This window comes from Hippoglossus hippoglossus, chromosome 10, assembly GCF_009819705.1.
Source record: "Hippoglossus hippoglossus isolate fHipHip1 chromosome 10, fHipHip1.pri, whole genome shotgun sequence".
Taxonomy (NCBI): domain Eukaryota; kingdom Metazoa; phylum Chordata; class Actinopteri; order Pleuronectiformes; family Pleuronectidae; genus Hippoglossus; species Hippoglossus hippoglossus.
The window spans coordinates 13,588,684-13,611,469 of NC_047160.1; the positions used below are offsets into that span (position 1 = coordinate 13,588,684).

Below are 22,786 nucleotides of genomic sequence, written 5' to 3' on the forward strand. Positions count from 1 at the left end.
ATACCACTCACATGTCTGTACAGTAACTGTAAAGAAACACATTCAATGTAGCAGTACATATGCTACATTACAACAGCTAGGCTAAGTTTAGCTAACTAGTTATCTTAAGTTAGCATAACTGTTTACCCTGCTATGCTAAGCTGCCGATAGAATAGCTACATCCTATTTCACCCGAGTGTTGCTTTGCTCATCTCAATCTAGGTGTGATGGCAACAGCCACAGCCGGGAAAACAGCCATGCTAAATTAGGCTAACTGGCCTAATTTAGCATAGCTGTTTTCCATGCTATGCTAAGCTGCCCTTAGAGTCGCTACATGCTATTTCACATGAGTGTTGCTCCTCACAACTCTGAGTGTGATGGCCTCAGCTACACGTGGTAACCATAGGTGGTAACATGGCTCCAAACCACTCACTCACCTCATTAGCTGTTTGTTAGCTTTGATTCATTTTCTTATCTAGTTTACCACATGGGTTCATTTAATTTCCAGTCAACCACAGTGAAATATTTAACCACACAGTTTATATCTGTTATGTAAACCCTTTGTTTCTTTGTCTTTGTTACCATGGATCTCTTGCTGGTTTCATGGCTTCTCTGTTTCTTCTTCCTCTAGTTTTCATTTGATGCCAGGTGGCAACAGTCCTGACTGAGGGCTGAGGACACGTTATACATGAGCTGATTTGGCTAAACCATTGTGCTGCCATATCATGGGGGGATTTACTGTAAGTCTCCCCCTTGTGTGTTATTTGGTTTGGCCAAATTAGTATGTTATTGTGTGAGGTGTATTTGATCAATAACCACCTTATTTGTTGTTTATCAACAAGCAAAAATATATATATGTATTTCCAAAAATCTTGAACATAGAAATGGATCCCTCCGTCTTCAATCATTTTCAAGTACAAGCTCATTTGAATTTAAGGAATATTCTCCATCTTGTCCTATGTTCTAAAATGATGTCATCTTCTGTAATCAACACAACTGTAAAAAAAAAAGAATCTCCACTCAAACACATCTGGGATCAGACTTTTAATTGGACTTAAATTCACATAAATAACATTGGTTCATATATATTTTGTATATTATACAACTTTATATAATATATATTTCCCCCTATGATTTACATTCCTCTCTGGCTGAAATTATATCCATGGAAACAGGAAGCCTTGCATGAAAGCAAAGCCAGCTCTTCTTGTGCTGTTTATCAAGGTCCAAATGCCAAAAGGAGAGGACTTCTTTTGAGTTGTAAAAATAATTTCCCAAGTTACACAAACAGAAAAGCAAAAAGAAGAATCTATTGCATTGTTTCTAGAGTATTACACTTCACTACAAGGAGTGGGTAGCTATTGAAAATCATTCACTGTATATATTTTACTGTATTGAATTGTGACACAAAGAAAGAAAGAGCACTGCAAATGGTCTGATATGCATGGCAATGAACGCTTCATGTAATATTTTTTTTTTTTTGAGGGGTAAAAAGAGAGAATATGCTTGACTCGAGATAAGAAACCTCATCATGAAGATAGAAGAGTTATGAACCTGCAGCAAGGTCACGTAATCATGCAGTGACCCAGCCAAGCACACTTGCACAGATGACTTGAGCTTGTCAGTCCGGATCACAAATCAACACTTTTTTTTTTTTTACGATTTTCATTTTTGAGCTTGTGACCGACATTATTCCGTTAAATGGGCGGATGTTTGGAAGTCAGGTAACATCCACATATCTGCCTGAAGGAAAAATAACCCTTCTGTGACACTGGAGCTGCCACTGCGTTACCTTTAACCAGTGGATTATCTCTGTTGCCAGAAGCACTGAGGCGATCAGAACCTAAACCGAACCCTCACGATGGATGCGTCACGCCGTGGCTCCAAACGAACGCTGCAGGTTCAAAGGTAAACTTGGAGGCCATGACGTGTCCGATTTTCACTACCTCTCCATAGCTCGTCAATAAGTTACCGCTGTCCGGAGCAAATGATCGTGTGTGTGTTTGCAGGGTGTGCCTGTTTTATTCCAAGTCAAGCTAATCGTAGCGCGTCTTTAAACGTGACAGTCGACATCAAGGACAAACTGGTGATGTGTACAGAGAGTAAAAATGGCCATGAAGTGTCGAACGAGATGGTGTGTAAATCTTCTTCCTTTTTTTTAACCTCAACTGTCACTTTATCACAACGCCTCCCTACACAACCTCCTACATCTGCATGAACTGTGCCACTATGGAGTGTGGATGCGTGAGTTTAAGCTCAAATCAGCGGTTTGAGTGAATGAACTGTTGTGTTGTTGTATCAGATGAAGATTTGGTGAAATTGAACAGAGCTTCTTGAATCACCTAGTCAAACATTGCGGGATCCTAAAATGTATCATGCATTTATCACGACAAGGCCAACATAAACAAAAACATGACGTGTGTTGGTGTGTGTGTGTGTGCGCATGTGTGTGTTAACAAATCACACAGGAAAACACAATCATGCCATGACATAGCGACAGACAGCAAGTTAAAGTGTTAACCCCCTCCTTCCCTGAAATAGTCAAAATCAGAGTGAACTTTTTTTTTTAAATAGAAAAAAACAGCTATTATTTGATCTTCATTTCATCGTGATAAAAATGGCATGAACAACATCATAATCATATCCCTTTTCTAAAGAAGATCAGTTTACTATTCGCTATCGAAGAGACGCACAGGGAGGGAAAGTCACTGCTTGTGTTCAAAGCACAGAGAAAAAAAACCTTTTCAACTTTACAGCAGACGCTTCTGTTTTATTGCAAAGTGCTTTGAGTGACCAGATTAGGTGTTTGCATCGAACACAAAAAGTAGTTTTAGCAGTGTTTTATTGCAATAAACATTTGTATGGTTAATATCTGGTAACCATCTTTAGTTAATAATCATAAATTATTTTGTAAATATGACTGAACACAACCAGCAGTAGTGCCTGTCGTCACTTTCTCCCCCCCATCACACCTCAGCTCCATCTATTCAAATACTCACAGAGGGGAGGTAGTGTTAATCAAAAAGTGCATGAATATGTCGAGATTAATAATAAAAGTAAACCATCTTCATCTTTTTTTTCTCATAAATAACACTTTTTCTCCTCTAGTGTTCAATAAACCTCTTATTATACAAGTGGAGTAGTCACATGATGCAAATCTGAATCCCCAGTGACCATGTTATTTAATATCTGGGAGCAACATGAACACTTCCTGAAACCTGGAAGCTGCTGGGGTCAAAACCAGGAGGAAGACCAAGGAACAGAGTTGAGCAAGGACCACGTTCAGCGACAGAAGGTGCAACACGTGAACAGTGACAGAGATATGTATTGAGTCCTGTTAAAAGGGCTGTTGTGTTTGCGTTGGCCAGATGGCAGCATCGTGCACATTTAGCAGAAGAAATGTTTTGGGACATTTTCTAACTTTCTAACTGTTGCCAAGACAACAAATAGGCTGCTGCTGCTGCTACGACCTTCTGTGTTGCCGCGTCACGAGAGGAGTCACGTCATCAGACTGCTGTTAGTTGAGTGAGCTCCTTTACGTTTGCATCTCAACTCAGGAGAAACGTTTTGGCTGTAAGTGGTTTGTTCTTTGCGTGTTAATGCGTGATAAGACAGGGACGTTCAACTAGGGCATGGTAGGGTTAAAAAGTGTTCAGGTTAAATAAACAACAAGTGTTGTGGAAGTCCCAGCAGCAGGGTGGACATGAGTTTTTTGCCTTTTTGAGATAACCTTGATATGATAGATCTATGGACATTTAAAAAGTCTGTATTCAGGTTCTGTTTCGGCTCCGTCCTCCTCCTTTTCAGTTTTCATGATGTATTAATGTCACTGTTCACATGTTGCACTTCAAACATTCCCTCCTTGGTCTTCTGCCTCGGGTCAAATCAAGAAGACAATGAATCAAAAAGGAAGACCTTCAATGGTCAAGAAAACCAGGAGTCCTGCTCTGTCCAATCAGACCAAAGCTCACATCCTCAGCGACTCCAGAGCCTCAGATGAGTTTCACGTCCCCTGACGTCTTCAGTCCAGAGACCTTGTTCCCATTCCCTGATGGATTTGCGAAGCGTTGGATGGCTACAAACTGACATTTTTCTGCGCATATTTCCATCTCTTTCTAAGTCCATAAAAACTGACCAGTCCGCTCGTTATGAAGATCAGAGCAGAACGTAAGTCACCAGGCCTGAGTGGACTCTTTCTCAGTGGCAGGTCTTCATCCCGGTCAAGTACGGCGACTCTTGTCGGCACAGGCCCATCTGCTGCTGCTGCTGTTCTTGTAGATCTGAGGCCAGACCATCAACAAAGTCGGGGACGGGCAGCCCTGAGAGGATCATGACCGACTTGTTCCAGATCATGAAGGTAGGTACGACGGGCAGGAGGAAGGAGATTTCAAAGGTGTGAATGTGCTGGGAGTTCATTGCGTCGTGGAAGGACAGCGAATTGTTGTCATAGTCTAGCAGGACACCCAGCCGCCTCAGCTGCAGGCTCGCCTCCACCAGCATCTCCTTGCCGTCGTGGCGCACCATAAAGTTGTTATTGCAGCGAGAGAACACCCACGTGGACGAGTTCTTGCCGCTCCATTCGTTCTTTGGGGCTGATTTGTAGGCCACGCCAATGGCATACCTGCGGGGAGGGAATAATTTGGAATGCATTAGTGATCAGAGACTAGTGTCCTCCTTAATGACTTCACTTGCACAGTCAAGCTACCTCATGCTGAGGACACAGGATAGACACAGGCCCTTTGGGTCTTTCCTGCATGAATGAGGTCTACTTCACAGCCAATTAGTGGAATTAATATAATGAGGATAAGAGTATACACTTCATGTGGGGAGTGTGTGTGTGTGTGGGGGGGGGGGGGTGTTTGCACAACAGCCTAGATTTTAACTCCTTGAAGAAGAATTCACTTTACAAAACCTCCTTGCAGGCTTATATAATGCATTACAGTGTGTGTGTGTGTGTGTGTTTCTTACCATGTGGATGCTCCCAGCAGCACCTCCCAGTAGTGGCACCCACTGTCAATGAAGACATTACCCGCTGCTCCATATGAGCCTGTGCCACTGAAGCGCTCGGGGGTGTGACTCTTCTTTAGCGAGCTCTCGTCCTTCTCCATGGTCAGACAGTCGTTGGACAGGCGGAGCTTCTTGTGGGCCGTCTTTGGGTCCAACTTGAAGGGTTGACCTGCAAAAAGGCAGAAAGTTGTACTTTAGAGGATCTGCTGCTGTGTTCTGGCATCGAATGCTGCAAGTGATAATCACATAATCAGCATTATCACTAACATCAGTATCACCATCACCGTTTCTCAAGTACCTCTTTATCTAAAATCACAGTTTCCAAAGAGTGTCTGAAAACAATAAAAACATTACGTTGAAAGAATATATTGATAATAGCTGCACTATAAATAAAATATCGAATTGAAGCCATTAAATAAAAGCAAAGAGAAAATTTGTTCCTGATTTCCTGACACCAGAATCTCCTCACTGAACAAAACAGTTCACAAAAAACTAACTTTAATTTTGTGCATTCTTTTGGCCAGGGGACACAAAGGGGGTTATGGGTAAAGAAGTCTAACATTTTTTGGCGTTTTACATTTGCCATTTGTGGATTAATCTCAGAACACAATACTGTCATTCCTATCCAAATATAGTTTATATGGCACATGTGTTGCATACAGTTGGTTATTTACACTTCCAGGGACGTTACTGGATGATATTGGTCTTAATCAACTCCTTCAGCTGCTAAATGCTCCACTACACCCCCAGCTGTCGTTCAACCAGTTAGCATTGAGCTGAGAGGAGATGCAGAGTTGTGTGAATATTCTCTGTGCGTCTCAACCTATTAGCAACAGTTTTTACATTACACATAGTCAATATCAATATACTGATTAGTGCATCTTTAAGAATTCTCCCGTCTGAGATCATAATTACAAATGATCTCAACCACAGCCTAATTTTTTTTAATTTCGTTTTTTTTCCTACCAAGGAGATGCAATTATTTCAATAAAATCTGAATTTCAGTTTAATTGTCAGAAAAAAATACTTTCTATTTTGGATTCATGAACTCCAAATACTGTCAGATCAGAGGGTGAAAGAGCTGAGAGTGAGAATAAAAATTAGAGCGGCATTTGAACTGGGAACAGCAGTAAAGTGTGAGTGGGACGAGGAGTGTGAGCAGAGAACGCAGACACAAGAGGAGAATGTTTTAAATACAAGGACGAGGGTGTAAACTTCAAAGCCGCTCACAGCCTTTGGTTAAAAAAACATTTCAGAACAGTGGAGGAAGCCACCCGGCATTCTCCTCCGCGCCTCTCATCACACAGACTCGCAAATTAGCTGAAGGAAATGGCCTTCGCTTCATCCCACTGAGTCGGACTGTTCAGAGGAAAGGCTGCTATCGAGTCGCAACAATTCAATTTGCAATGACACCAGTAATTTGGGTGTAATGGGTGGAAAATGGAGAGGGCAAAACTAGGTGAGTGGCAGAGAGAGAGAGGAGTTAAGGAGTGAGGAGGAGAGGAGAAGTTGAGGGGATAATTCGAGGCTGAAGATTTGGCAGAAGATCCCCCCCCCCCCCCCTCCTCTCTCTCTCTGTGAATGTGTGTGTGTGTGTGTGTGTGAGGTCGGCCAAGTCCCTTCCAGACCTGACATTTAACTCTGACACCTCTCATCTCATCTCTCAGCCTCCATGAGCCTCCCACGGCTTAATGAGCGACACAATGAGGACCGCGACTCCTCCTCCTCCTCCCCTCTCTCTCTCCCTCCCTCCCTGTCCTTTACTTCATCTCTCTTCCTCTATTCTCTCATCCTCTCTCGCACACTCTCCTCCAATAATCCGTGTGGTGAGTGTGTGTTACCGCATGTGGATATGAGACGACGCGGCCAATGTGCTGCTGGCAGCCAATTACATTAATGCGCTCTCTTCTTTGAACTGCTTATCGCTGCCAGCACAGCCATTTCCAAACACTGGGGCTCTGTCATGCCTTTCCAGGGGATGACTCCTCAGAGACCGGGGCTGGGCCCGAGGTTGGGGAAAGGGAGACACACGTGACAGTAGAGGACAAGCAGACACACACACACACACACACACACACACACACACACACACACACACACACACACACACACACACACACACACACACACACACACACACACACACACACACACGCGCACACAACATCGACTCTGGCCTACACACCAGCTGACATACAGTAAGTGGCCAAGAGGAAATGTTTTGAATCATCATGAGCAGGATTCCTCTAAATGGAAAAGAGTCATGCATAATAAGCTTGGGTTTAAATCATGAATTCTTGGTATGTGAGAATAAATGTGCGTATACATAAGTGGTGGGATACTGAGATTATGCACAGGCGCTGAACTGAGAGCTGTTGCGTTTGGCTCGGTCCTGTCAAGTTGGCGAACCACGTGTCACCATGCTCCAAATGACACAAACTCTGCTACAAGTCAACAGCTGGACTCTATTGGACTGTTCAAATCACAACTCACTACACATCTGTTTAAATTAGTCCACTAACATCACATCTAATCTATACCTCACTAATCACCTTTTAACTTTTGCTTTTACTTCTGGTCACTCGTGTTCAAATATGATGCTGTGTTTTATTCGTATTATTCATGTGTTTATTTATGATGTATTGGAAGTTGTCCTTTTTTAGACTGGCAATGTGAAATATATAATTATTATCATTATAAGTCCTTCATGTGATGGACTGTGTTTTATCCTCCACTCCATTTCATTGTCAGCAGATAAAGATTTCAAATACTAAGATTCCAAACTTGTAGTCAACTCATGAATAACAACAATTCAGCACATCTGTTTAACTGCCTGTTTGCGCTGAAAGGTGCAATAACTCATACACAGTCACATGCGCAATGACTTATAACATACACACTCAATACAATGAAAGTTGTCATTACATTTGCATCATCGAATGTCACACAGCACAGCTTGTTTTAGTATTGTGATGTATTTCATTTATTTTAGTGGGCTCTCACTCCCTACTTTTATTTTTAATTGAATTATTGCACTGCTGAGCTGAGCTGTCTCTCCTCGTCCACCACCTTTCATTGTACTGTTGACCCCGTGTGAACGTGCACATGACAAAAAAAACTTGAAACTGATCTGAAACGGAAACATTTGATCAATTACATGGATATGGCAAACTCTTCTGAGCTTTGTATATTTAACTGCTGTTTACGTCACTTCAGTCATAATAAAACAAAAATCAAATATTCTGCTTTACTTTTAATACTTTCAACATACTCACTTGTAATAAAGCAGCTTCTACATTATAGAATTTCCATTTTTATTTAGGTAAAGCATCTGAGTACCTCATCCACCACTGAGGCTCCTTCATGTTGTAGAATTGCCATGAAATGAACAGACCCAGAGTCACAGTGAGCACACTGGTATTTGCGAGCAGCGCTTGGAGAACGTGCCAAATTGGATTTCTTCTGCAGTGCTGTGCTGCTGGCCTTAAGGTGTAAGAACCAGTGTGGAGTTACAGATTAGGAAAACAGACCAGTTCAAAAATAAAAAGTGGATGTTTGCAGCACAGAAAGTTCAGATCCTATTTTTTACATGCGTGTAGAAGCAACACACACACACACACACACACACACACACACACACACACACACACACACACACACACACACACACACACACACACACACACACACACACACACACACACACACACACACACACACACACACACACACACACGCACATCCTGCTGTCAGGTTCTTTATCATATATAATAAAGACACATCCCACAGACTGGATTCATTAGCAGTGTCTGTGATAAAGTCGGCCTCCACTCTACAGTAACAGGATAGTAATTAAAGATGTGTCCAACTGCTCTGACTGTGTTGAAGCTGCACATTGTTTTGTACTCGAGTCTTTAATGGAAATTTGTAATAAAAAGAATCAAACATCAAGGAAACTAGAATTACTGCTCTGAGTTAGTTTGCCTTCACCAACCACTGCAGTTTCAGTCCACATTCATTTTTTTCCAGATTCATATGAGGTCCCTATGATCTTTGACCTCTAAAATCATGTTTAGGATGCCAAAAACATATTTTCTGAGGCCACCGTGTCCTTGACCTTTAACCTGGAGGTGTTCCTATAGAGTATCAAAAAATTTGCTTTAAGAGGTCACAGTGACCTCTACCTTCAGCCTCCAAAATGTATTAAACAAATAAACTGAACGTTTGAAATTAATTTGAAGAAATTCCCTCATGGCGTTCTAAAAATATCGTGTGTGCAATGGATGGACAGACATCCAAAATACATAATGCCTTTGGCCACCGGTGGTCAGAGGAGAGGAATAAAAGGAGCAACTATTGATGGAACATTTATAAAAAGCTTTTTCATTGCACTTCATTCCGTCGGATCCTTATTAAGATACCTGCAGTGGGACAGCAGCTTGGTAATCAACTTTATTTCAATTCAGTCAATTTGACTTGTGCTCCTCCTTTTCCCTGGCTCATGTTTTTGCTGAGAGATAGATGGAGCTGCCGCTGTGAGATTTATTTCACTACATAACTAAACAGTTACCGCAGTGGAAACAGCAGCACCGGGGACATAGTGCTCTCAGGGCACAACAGCAGTTTTTTTACAGGTTCCCACATCTCATGTCAAACTTGCAAATCATTCAGTGTCATTAAAATGCATAGTTGCAGGGGCCTTGGCTTCTAATTGACTGATCCATATGCAATGTGGTATGTAATCTGACGGTGCTGACTACGTTCATGTGCTGCTAAAACACAGATTTACAGTGTTGAGATTAAAAATGCATCCGTCATGAAACCCAGCTGGGGATAGCGTATATCACTGGAGAAGTAAGATGTGCAGAGCATGAACTTCTGGTACATAAGTTCAGATTTATTGCCTCTTGACTTATTGTTGCCCAATGTTTTTGTGTCTCTTTCTACAAAACTTTTACAAAAGCTGAAAATGTCTTTTGTGTTACAGAAGAGCAAAGTCAAACAGGAGACCGTGATCTTTTCCTCCAACTTCACCCTGTAATGAACTCGGAGGAGTCTTCTGAGACCAATGCTAGAAAAATAAGGCTTCTCCGCCTGCTTAGAATTTCACTGTGATTAATAAGCCATTTTTGGAAAGAGAGAGACTGTGATGGTTTAAGCAAAAGCATGTGAAAGACATTTTTTCCTGTGTCAGCACAGTATTAATGCACATATGGTTAATGAATTGAAGAATAAAATAAAATGGCGACTTAAAGGAATGTTGATCAATATCTTGACTCGGTGAGGCACCGTGCACAAAGGGATTCTGACCTTGATCAAAGTCCTTTAAAAATCTGTCAATACTACACCTGATCCCAAACTCATATTTACTTTACTGACATGTTCATTAAACAAATTATTTACCTGAAACACTCAAATAACACAGCTATAGACTTCTTAATGTCACAACCCTTATTTTTTATGAGCTTCATGATCCAAACAATTGAAGATCTGTGTTTTTAAGTAAAAATCTTTTGATATGATGTGACTGAAAGGTTCATCTGGGACAACATCAGCCCAGTTTTATATAAGTTCCTTAAAGAATTAACATTTCAGACAACTCACGTTTGAAACATTTATTGCAGCAACAGAACAGTTAGAGTTCTGAGTCTGGGCTCCGACTTCATCACTTCCCCATGTATAATCACATTAATATAATGGGAGTGATGAGCTATCTAACCCCCTTTAGAGCTTACAGGTGGATGCTGAATCGACAGGCAGCAACACTGACGCAGTGCAACAGAGACATTGACAAGCAAAGGGAAAGATGAGAAATCTTTGCAGCTTAAATAGAGCATCAAATCAGGAGGGTGTGTATTATGGAGGGTTGATTAGAGCAGCGCAGCTCGAGATGGCTCCCTGAACTAGCTCACAAGCATCGCTCCATTAATGTCTCGCAACCAGCGATAATTGTCATTTTATGGGTTTTTGATTGTTAGCGTTGGAGCTTAGAATCTGTATTTTTCCTACCGTCATATCTGAACCACTGTAAATAGTTTCGCATTCACACAGGCTAATTCTCTCTGACGTATTCAGCATCAAGCTGCACAGCAGGTGTCCTGAAGAAGAGGAGCTGCAACCCTCGCTGGCTGAGGTGGTCAAAACACACAGCAGAGCACAGTGGGGGCGGCTCAGGAGGACGAGGCTAAATGAAAGGTCGGTGGTTTGATCCCTGGCTCTTTGAGACTGCATTCCAAAGTGTCTTTGTGTAAGTCACTGATAACTCTATGAATAGTGTGTGGTAGAAGAAATGCTGTTTATAGAAGCTCTGTATATAAGTGTGTGATTAGGTGAATGTAGCCTGTGTGTAAAGTGCTTTGAGTGGCCAATAAAACTGGAAATAATAAATACAGTCCATTAACAGTCCAGTCAAGTAATGAAAGGATCCGATGCTGATCAGTTATTTTAGTCGATACTGAGCCATTAAAATATGCCTGGATCAGGCCTCTCCAGCTTTTACTGTTAAATACCACATCTAACTCGCTAACCGTTATTCTTTTTGCAATGACAGCTGAAATACTGTGTTAATGTTGTAAAACGTTCTTTCTTATATCCCTGTAACACAGTAAGGTAAAACAATACAACTAATTTAAAGCTGTCTGGGGTCTTCGATTGCTCATGTCTATGTTGACAGTCAGAAGAAAGAAAATATATTTTTAGCCCACACAGGTCACCTTGAAGGTCAATGCCATTATCTGTATGACTGAGGCCACTGATACAGACGTCATCCTCTTCTAGCAGGACTGACAACCAGTGAACCACTGAGAAATATGAAATGTTGATTGATCGTTTCTATTTTTAACCAGCACAGCTTTTCTAGCCTGTATGTCACTGGTTTAACAGACCAGAAAACTCACAGCCCGATCGCATGCATTGTAAATGGTCTAACTTAATTGGACTCGGGCCCCCCTCCTGCGTTCCAAATCTCCACTAACTGGAGCTCTTTGAATTTTAATTGAGTGCCCCTCCTCTATGAGATAGCAAGATATTCTGAAACAAAGCGCTGAGACCTTGTCAGGAATGCAATACTGGATACGCAGTAAATCCTTTCTGCTGTAAAACTGCTGGTATACTACACTTTTCTTATTGCCATCGAATCCTGTGAAAAGACCGAAACCAAAAATGGTCTCTAATCCGTCTCACAATACTTTCTTCCTTCAGCGCGTAGAAACTAAACAGGTTTGTTCCAAAAGAAAATACAAAGCTTTAAAAACTGTTGACACATGTTGTTTAATAAAGAAAAAAAAAAGGTTCTGTTGTTTTCACAGCCCGGCACTCTGTCTGTTAGAAAACACGCAATAAGCCAATGTATTTGTCGGCAACTACTTTCAGCTGCACATTAATACACATCTAGTGATACTTACAGCACCAGGACAGTGTAGTTGGTACCCTGTAAATAAAGTAATGTTCATTATAATGAAAGAATGTGTGATCCAATTCAACAGTTTAGCTCCTTTCGGTTTTGGTTTGTAGATAATACAATTAATCTAAATATCTTTCACCCGTCTAATCCTTTAAGCTGTGCTATGAAGATGTTGATATCCATGCACTGTTATTGCTACTGGTTGCTTGATATAGTTGAATAACAAGTCCTGAATGATTCAGATTATTTAATGTGCTTTGCTTCTACATATCAGATCCAGTTTCTCTTTGCTTTTTCTTTGTTTTGATTTATAACAATATTATTATCTTTATTACTGTATTATTATGATTATTATTTTATTTGAGAATACACACAAGAGAAATATAAGGGAAATATAAGAAAAGCAAGGGTGCAGACATGGAAAAGATCCTCCACTAGAATCGAGTAGTGGTTCAACCGCCACTCACTGCCTCTTCTCCTCTTCTTTTCTGTCCTCCTTATCACCTCTCTCTTTCTCTACTCCCATTACTCCTTTCCCTCCCTCATCTCCTCCTCCCTCGTCTGCTCCCCACCTCCCGCTGTTTACTTTAGGGGCTGCATGGTAGCTTGAGGCCTGTCATCAGAGATGTATGCTGAGCAAATATTGTTGCGGGTCCTTCAGCAGGAAGTAAAGAGGTGTGCATATCCCTGGGGCACCTTGACATGTGATATTTTCAGCCTGGATTTTAGCTGCTTACTCGATGTGAGGACTGGGATCGGAGAAACACACACACACACACACACACACACACACACACACACACACACACACACACACACACACACACACACACACACACACACACACACACACACACACACACACACACACACACACACACACACACTGTACACAGAGTACACACACTCTCTGTGGGCAGCTGCCGCCTCCCTGCTTTGTACACGCAATATGGACACCCAGAGTAGTTTACCAACAGAATGACGAACATCACAAAGTCAACAGTCCAGTGTTTGACTGTCAGCTCGGTAGCTGCTGAGAGGAAGGCCAGTGTGCATTCAGATTAGCTTTTGTTTTGACACAAACAATTTGCTCACTCAAAATAGAGTCTGTCTTCACACTCACAATATAGAGCCGCTGTGTGAGGACGTGTCTAAGACTGGATTTGTGTTGTTGCAACTCCTACTTCATACCATCCTGCAGCTTTGTACTACAAAACCGGCAAAAGTGGAGGTTGATGTTTGGAGGCTTTACATTGTGGGAGAGGTGAAAATGTTAAACTAGGAGGCTGGAATCTGGAGCTTTTGGAGGCAAACGATCAATCCGCAGTCAAGCTACATTTCACTTGTCAGGGTGTGAGGAGAATGTGGGGAACTTTGAGGGTTTAACCAGAGATGGATCTTTTTGCAAATGTAAGGTTAAATTTGAGAAAATCATCACCCTTCTGCCACATCTAAAATCTGGATCTGCATCAAGATTCGTGATTTATTCTCTGATACATCGAGAAAATGTTAAAAAGCCACAATGTTAAGGAAATTTTTTTTTATTTTAAACACCTACTGAATTTATGGGAATCAGTTCCTTTTTTTTTTTTTTTCGTAATCGTGCTAACTAACAAACAAACAGACATAACATCCTCGGTGGAGAAAATAACATGTGAGGAAAGCAAATGTCAGTGCAGATGCAAATACAACAATTAAAAGAAGAATCCACATCTATCTTCCACATAGACTTAAATACATCTGAGGTTTTCATTTGGGTACATGTGGTGAATTATTTGCTGAGGAAATCACATCTTAAAGTTGACATCAACCTGCACCTCAATCCAATCAGGCACTCTGAGCGGTCTGACCCAGCAGAATAACACTGTAAAACCTCTGCACTGATCTATCTACATAAAGCTGCCGATACTTATTCTAGATTTGAACCTTTTACTTTGTCCTGAATTAAGAAACTGCTTTCCTCTTCCACTGCTACTTGGTTTCTTGTTGATATGAATGCATTACTGAGACAGACAGCCAATTAAAAAGCATAAACAGGCCACAGTCTAATAAAAGCTGTCGAGATTCATGTGCTTTCTTGTTCTGTCGGCCGCCACTCTCATGAGTTGTGACCAAACTCATGCAACCTTAATTCAATTTCACGCTTGTGAATGCATAAAAACATGGTAAAATATAATGATTACTATGTTGTTAGCCCGAAGAGGCGGCTCTATCTTTTGAATGTTAAAATGACTAGATGCACGCTCAGGCTTTGAATAAATTAGATAAGCTTCATTATTTTAGTTTTCCCTTTAAATTAGTTTTTAGGAATTTATCTATGATCATTTAAAAATAATAAAAAGGGCTGAAAATCTGAAGTCAATGTGAGAAAAATGTGTAAATCCTGCAAACTGTGACCCTGAAGAATCTTAACATTGAACAAATTAGAATTACTCCCCTCAGGTTGTTTGCTTCCACCAACCAGTGCAGTAAAAGCCCTTCCAGGTATTCCTCACATGTTGCATTCACAATAATATGAGGTCATCCTAACCTGTGACCTTTGGCCACCGATATCTAATCAGTTGATCTTTGAGTCCACACGACTAGATATCATGTTCAAAAGGCCAAAATATGTTTTTTGAGGCCACAGTGACCTTTGGGTTTGATCCCCTTCAAATCTAATCAGTTCACCCGTTAGTCCAAATAGAAATGTGTGCCATATTTAAAAGGTTTCTTTTAAGGCGTTCTTAAAGGGATAGTTCACAGAAAAATGAAAATTCACTTATTATCTACCCGCTCAAGAGAGTTGCAGACAAAACCAATACAATTGAAGTTACTGGTGACAGCTTCTTTGAACTTAAAAAAACAACAGAAAGAAAACATAAAATGCCTCCATGTGGTGTCATCCAAGTGTCCGTAAGCCCCGACATTAAAATTTGTCTCGAAATGGCGTCATTTACACCATGTTTTTGCCCCAATTGTCCTTTGATAACCTCCTCTGAAGCTATGTTCATTTTTTCATTGTGAGTAGATAATGAGTGAATTTAAATTCATGCCACAGTGACCGTGACCTTTAACCTTTAACCACCAAATTCTATTCAGTTCATCTTTGAGTCCAACTGGAGGTCTTTACAAAATTCAAAGGAATTCCCTCAAGGAGTTCTTAAGATATCGTGACAGATGGACGGACGTACTTGAGCTTCATCGACTTTAACTGTACTGACCTGAATGTTATTTGGGCCATCTGTGTACATCGCTGAGGCCTGGACCGGATTAATGTGTAAAATGCACTGGATTGAGGGCACTCATGTCTGCAGACACTCATACCTGCAAAGAGCTATTTGGTGTCTTTCATTCGCTCAACACTTTTCCCTCTCTCACGTTCAATCTGCCACTTTTCATCCACTTTCATTCCCTTGCTCTCTCCGTCTCCTTGTAGGTTTCCTCTTTCACTTTAGACTACAGTCGTGTAGGAACCCGGCCATATTTCATTCTAACGTAAATGCACAAGTGTGGTCATAGCAACAAAAGGTCAGAAAAACATACGCATGCACGCACACACACCCATCATCATACTTAATTCATATTCAGGAAGCTGTGAGTTACTTTACATGTTAGCTGTGAGCATCTACCAGCACGGTGATACCTCCATATACTACAGCATTAACACCACGGTTCACTCTGAGCCACTCTGGGTTCAGTGAGTGGTTTCACTGGAGTGACCTAAAAAGCCTGTGAAAGGTGGAAGACCTCACAACATGCTTTTAAATATTGGCTCAATCAAGCCAACGGAAATGCACAAGATGGTGCTGTGGTAGATGTGTGAAGTCCTCCAGCAATTAAACATAACAGTCCTACGACCCTGTCACGCCCAGGATGGACACTTTCTATACAGATATAGATACAGATAAAAAATTAAATTAATACTGCAGAACCAAGAATATTGTTCTTTTTCTTCTTCATTGTCAGATCCTACGCTACCACTTGCATTACCTTCAATGCAACTTGACAGCCGAGAGTGGACTTGGTGATTCACGGGTGTTATGCTGAAAGTGTTGAGTGTAACCTCGAGCTGCTGGCCTCGAGCAGTGATGAGGCGCAGGCTGCAGAGGTCTTGTAAGCCCACTTCTCTCTAACTCTGTATTTCATATTCAGCCCCGGCCAATGCTGACTCAAGTGACACAGCCTGAGGCAATTGATCATATTTTGTGCATCGCCCCACTGTAGCCACAAAAGGCTTTTTAGTAGACCTGTAAACAGGCTTCTATGTGGAAATTAGTGGAGGTCATGATAAAGCCTATTGTACATTCATTACAAATCTTCATTTGTCATGATTTCTTAAATAGACTGTATGTTACTTGGATAGAGTTTCAAACCAATGTTTTAGGTCTTCGGGGTGATTCCCTCAGCTACTACCTTTAGGTCATGTTCATACCTGTCATTAAAATAAGTCTTGCGTGATCTGATTACAAGTCTTCTGCTCTAGGTCAGTTCAGACCTGCTAGTAGAAAACATGTTAAAAGAGAAATATTATGCTCATATTCAGGTTCATAATTTAAATTTGGGTTACTCCCTGAAAATATTGACATTCTCGAATGTTCAGAAAACACATCACTTTCCTAAAAATGTCCATTGCTGCAGCTCCTCTTTCAGCCTGTGTCTGAAACACATGGATTTAGCTCCTGTCTCTTTAAGGCCCCCCTCCTAATAAAGCCCAGTCTGCTCTGATTGGCCATCTGGCCCACTCGTTTGTAATTTGTCAATCGTGTCCAGTGCGTTCAGAAAACGTAGGCCTCCGCTTTTGCTTTACCTGGCTTTGTTAAGGTACGTGCAATACTAGCCACTAAGCGTGTATTATGCAAATGTGGGGCATCGTGATGTCACATGACAGGAAGTAGTATTGGTCAGACTACTGACGTTTGAGTAGCCCTAAGTGTTTTCTGAGGGGGACTTCTTAGAGAAATACATCTCCTTTAACGTATGAAGAACAAAAATAGCTTCAAACACAAGTTATTTATAATGTCGTCATCACAAAGCTAAGTAGTGTTCTTGAAAACCTTGTTCCTGCTTCCCCAATCTCTTGCTCTCTGTAAGACAAACACAAGTGTGTATACAAAGTGTCATCTTGTGTAGATCTGTCTGGGATTACAATAAGCATGTCCGGCCTGTCCCCACCATGAGGCCCAATGTTTGTGACATCTTGAGATGAAAAGCTTTACCTCCAGGATGAACTGACAGATGGCAGAAAAGAGTGAAGGAAGGGCATATGCCATAGCCGGGGGTAACAGAGGACAACGTGCCAAGAGAAGGGTTAAAGAGGGACAGAAAGGGGGAGCGTGGAGAGTTTGAGGTCAAGACATGATGTTGTGCAAGAGAACAGACTTCAACAATGCCTTCAGAAGTACAGGAGCAATTTACAGCAATTTACTAACCTGAGTTTGCTTTAGCGGAACCACACTTTCACGGTTTACCCCAGTCAAATGTGTTTTATATATACAGTGCTCTATTTTGGGAGTTTCTCTTTTGAACAGACACAGCTGTGATGTCTTGACTTTCTAGTATTTGTGTAAGTTGCCACTGTGTTCTTTGCTTTGCGAGCCTCTGCATGAAATATGATGAGCTTAGGCTAAAAGCCCCCAGAGCCTCTCATCTTAAAAGATGCGACAGCTAAACCCTCCAATCAAGCCACACACAAAAAAGAGAGACTTCAAGTGACTTCAAGAACTTGTGGTTCTCGGCTCAGAGGCTTGATGCTCGAGCTCGCCGGCAGCAGCAGCAGAATCTACGGAGAACCACAATAAGCCTGTCAAAGAGTGGTATTTGTGATCATTTTTTGTTGTGACCCATTTTAATCCAAAAAACACTGCACCAGAACTTGAGAGTGAGGAACTTGAATCTGAATACCAATTCCTCAGAGAGAAAGAGGGAGGAGAGAGTGGGAGAGAAGAGATGGAAAGAGGGACAAAGACGTGTGACAGATTCATGCAGGAACACACATGGTCTGAAAACCAAAAAAACCTCCATCATGGGAGTGTTTTTGTTTTGTTGACGGCTTGTCTCAATCACTGCAGCAGCGGGGAAATGTTAGTTGCCAATCAGAGGCTGAAAATCTCAACCAAACTTGGCTGTGGGTGGACAAGCTTCTCCCCCTGATAACATGGAGAAGAGGAGGAGGAGGAGGAGGAGGAGGAGGAGGACTGACAGCGAGTCGGAGTGGGATGGTCCAAATGAAACAACATTATACATCTTTATACAAGACTACAATTCACTCCAATCAGTAAAGTATCTATCTTTGTTAGCAAATACTGGACATGAAACTTTACTCTGTTCTGTGCTTTTAACTGGGCTAAAATATGTGCTATACTTGCCTTTAAAGTATGGATGGTAACAAATGAAGGACAGATATTTATTGATACTAAAGAGAGAACATTCATTCTGTCTTTAAAGGATTGGACCACAGTTTTCTTGTCTGTTATTTGACAGATTGTTGATGTAGACTTTATCGACACCTACTGGCTCGAAACGCTTGTTTGAGCACTTGTTTGTGTGTTTTCGTCTGGAGTGAGATTATTTGTAAAACAAAGGTCATGTGGAAGGAGACTTTCTGAAAACTGAGTGGAAAATATCCGTAGCTTCAGCTTTCAACTACATCTTACACTGTAAAACCTGGTAAAAATTCCACTTTTGGTCTGATTTGATGAATTTTTTCTGTAAATTATGAATTTTAGATACATGGAGTTGACAATAGGGAAGACAATCTATTACAGTTTACCCTAATTTTCTTGTCCTTTATCCAGTCTTTTGTTTCTCTATTTGCTTTTGCACATGAATGTATTTCATATATGTAAGTCTGATAAAGAAAACATGCTTTCCCTTCCAAGAAAATGCTTTATTTAAACTCCTTTTTATGGAATGCGGCAAAACTGGCTGAATAATAAAGTATAACTGCTTTATATCTGCTGTGGGATTGTAATATGATTCTATGTACCGCAACACATGCCCCTACTAGTTACTATTAATGTATGTATTATATCTATTAGTTACCGTAATAAGATGAGCAATATTCTATGGTTAAATGTTTTTTTAATCTAAACATCATCCCATTAAAGTTTCATATAACTGAGCTAAATAGTGAAAGTGTGAGAAAAAGCGAGGAGAGGAAGAGAGCAACATGACAGAAGTGAGACTGATGATGAAAACACCTACAATAACTCATCATTTGTCCGTATCAAGGGAGGACATAATAAATGGAACTGCTTCTGGCTGCCATTTATATTGAACCCAGTGGGACAGCAGAGAGTCCTGTGTGTCTGTGAACTGTCGGCTGCAGATACCCTGCACTTCACCTCTAAATGCTCCTCGGCTACATGTCGTGCCCACATCACACTGAGCCACTAATCCACTCTGATGCCATAGAAAAAGAGTTAAAGAACTGACATGCTCCATGTCCCACAGGCAGTGTGTGTGTCAGAGATTTGGATTGTGTGTGTGTGTGTGTGTTTAAAGCACCAGATGGCAGCTCCACATGCAGGACAGGTGTTCTGGTGAAGAGAGGGCAGAGCACTCTTTACAGCCCCCCCCATTCACTAACTAAATGCATCTATCTTCTATATATATATTTCTATCTAATAATTCCTGAAATCTCTGTTTGTCTCTTTGTATGTGGCTCGCATAGCTCAAGAACCATTCATCTCTTCTGCTTCACAATTGGCATTTATTGTGCCCAAGGAAGTGCATTGTCAGGTTTAGGGTGTGTTGCATGTGCAATTCAATCAATATTAATAAACTGTGAATAAACAGGTTAGCAGCGGCTTCTCTTTCACAGTTTTAGAAAGAAAACCACAACCAGCATCACCACAGGCCAAACAAACAGCCTCTTCCAAACAGGCAGGTTTAGAACAGACACTGCACAAGTTCAGTTAAATAGAAACATGATATTATGAGCAAAATGGGGACAAAATGCAAAGTACGCTTTTGTTTCGTCTCAGCGGGGAAACCAACATTCTGCTTTTAAATGAGCTAGGAAGAGATCATTCTCACCACATCAACTCCCTTTCACCAGAAAGTTCAGAGACTATAATCAAATGACTTCCCATAAAGTATTGAGTACATCAGCAGCTATAACTATTACGCGACACAGATTAAAGGCAATATAGTTTATAGGCAGCTGAGAAGTGGCAAAAGTTTCTCTCATACTTTAAAAGCCCCTCAAAAAAAAATCCTGGTGAGACTTTTGTTCATTTTCATTTCGTATGTGTCCAGATTGTATTGTTACATTGGTTGTATAGTAGCTACCCACTTTTTTGTTAGTTGACAGTTGTGTTTCTTTTTTTCTGTGCTTGGTTTTTTAAGTCTTGAAGCTGCTGATTATTTTGGTTTGAATGAGGACACGTGTAATTTCAAAGAGATACATATAAGTATGTGCTAAAGTGGCTTCATACTGGGACCCCCTGGTGTGTGTGGGCCTCGGTTCCCTTGTCCCACATCTGCTTAGAAGTATATCGCTTTTCATTCAGTTCAGATTCACGGGAGCTCTCCCCCTCTCACAGTCCGTTTAGTATTTGTGTGCAGTGACTGAGAGGGAGAGCGATCATCCTTTTACTTGTGCAGTTTTCCACAAACCCATTCTAGCCAGCAGAGTGTATCCAGATTACAGTTAATCCTAAATGCCACAGCCAAGCTCCTGACAGCAGCTACGAGGTGCTGACATATCAACTCCGTTTTAGCCCCGCTGCTGCAATTTAAGGCTGATTTAAAATTCTATTGAGCTTCCTTCAGGCACATCCTAAATTAGGCAGAGGAGGGTGATCCGACTTTATACATGTGACTTTCAACTCTTCTAAAAGGCACATTCAAAATCATTACTTGAACTAGGAGCTCTTTGTAATGTTATACAACCGTTCCTTGGTGTAGTTCTTTTTTTTAACCTGCGCTGAGGAGGCTATGTTTTCAGCCCTGTCTGTTGCTGTATTTGTAAACAGGATTACACAAAAACTACCGGACGGATTACCATGAAGCTTGGTGGAAGGATGTAGTATGGATGATGGAAGAACCCATTCATTTTTGGTGTTGATCCACATTTTTTACCCTAACATTTTAATTGAATTCTTCGAGAACAATTAATGGATCTTTATGAAAAAAAAGATCCGGCGCATTTTGAGAAATAATATCAATGAGTAACATTTGGTGCAGCTTGATTGAATTCAAGGAGACGGTTGGGCCTTGGTGGTTTGTTTTCTTTGTTTGCATGTGTATTGGGTTTACTGTAAACTATAAATCCCGACCTGCATAAAGGCATTTACACAGTTTCTCAGTATATCTGCTGACATTTTGCTCCCTGTCACTTTGTCGTGTGTCTTCATTGAGACAGGGAGGCACAAAAAATATAAATAGAGTTCAAAGCCATGAGAAAAAGATTCTGCGGCAAAAAAACAACTTTAGGGAGAAAAGGGAAGAAGAGAAGCAGAGACTGAAAAGGTAGCGGATGTGTCAATTAAACACAATCTCCTCCGAGTGCAGAAAAAAAACTGCATTCACCTAGTTAGAGAGAAAACTACAGTGTGTGCCATGAACGAGGAAAGTCTGAGTACTGAAGATGTCAAAGACACAGTTTCCTCTGTGTTTAGAAACTCGCTGCTGAACAAGGAACACTGTAACTACGCTGAGTAACAGTCGAGGTGCACAGTCAACCAAAACACATGCAGAGGAGAAGTAAAGGAGATGTCATGCAGCCTATTAACATTCTCCACATGCTGTTCTTGTGCTACATGGTGCTTATTGTGGTACCATTGAGTCTAAAAGTGAAGCTTTAGCCGAACTCAACACAAGGTGAAATGTGGATAAGAAAATGAAGAAAAGAAGAAGCTCTCTGCTGTTTAACTGAATAACTCACTTCACCCTCTGGGGTCCAAGGGCATTTTCCCAATTAATACATTTACGTTAAAATTACCTTTCACTGACAAATACTAATGATTCACATCTTTTTTTTCAGGACAATCTCAGCTTTGTCAATTCAGAGGCTCAAATTTGATCTGGAGCATTTTATAAAGAGTAAATCTGGTGTTATAGCTGAAATTCTTCAGATCTCTTGTGAAAATACAACTTCAGTCACGTCGATGAATTGTTTTGATGACTTAACCAAAGTCCTAGATTCACAACAGTATTCATACATATATATTTATATAAAGAATAGCAGAAACATTTTAATTTGTATAAATGCTTTTTGAGTAGATGTGTATCGTCTGTCACCAAATGTTGGACTGAGATAAAGTGGGACTGAATAATGACAACAATGCACAGCTGAAGCCGCAAGCACATAGTTGTTTACAAGAACTATATTTACCATTAAAATAGATGTTTCTATGTAGCATGAACTGAACTAATCCCACGACACGAAATGCCTAGTTTGAAATTCAGAAG

At 40.9% G+C, this 22,786-nt stretch overlaps 1 protein-coding gene across 7 annotated transcripts in view; it reads right to left on the reverse strand.

Moving 5' to 3' along the window:
* Positions 1-1,008: 1,008 nt before the first annotated feature.
* mid2 (midline 2) overlaps positions 1,009-22,786 on the reverse strand; it is a 151,308-nt gene continuing 129,530 nt past the window's right edge. For 6 of the 7 annotated variants that reach the window (XM_034597945.1, XM_034597946.1, XM_034597951.1 and 3 more), the window contains 2 exons: positions 4,948-5,155; positions 3,432-4,600 (listed from right to left, as the gene is read on the reverse strand). In XM_034597945.1, coding sequence (XP_034453836.1) covers positions 4,177-4,600; positions 4,948-5,155 — 632 coding nt within the window. In that variant the 3' untranslated portion in view covers positions 3,432-4,176. Of the gene's footprint in view, positions 4,601-4,947; positions 5,156-22,786 lie in introns of all 7 variants that reach the window. The other variant, XM_034597949.1, reaches the window with a different exon arrangement.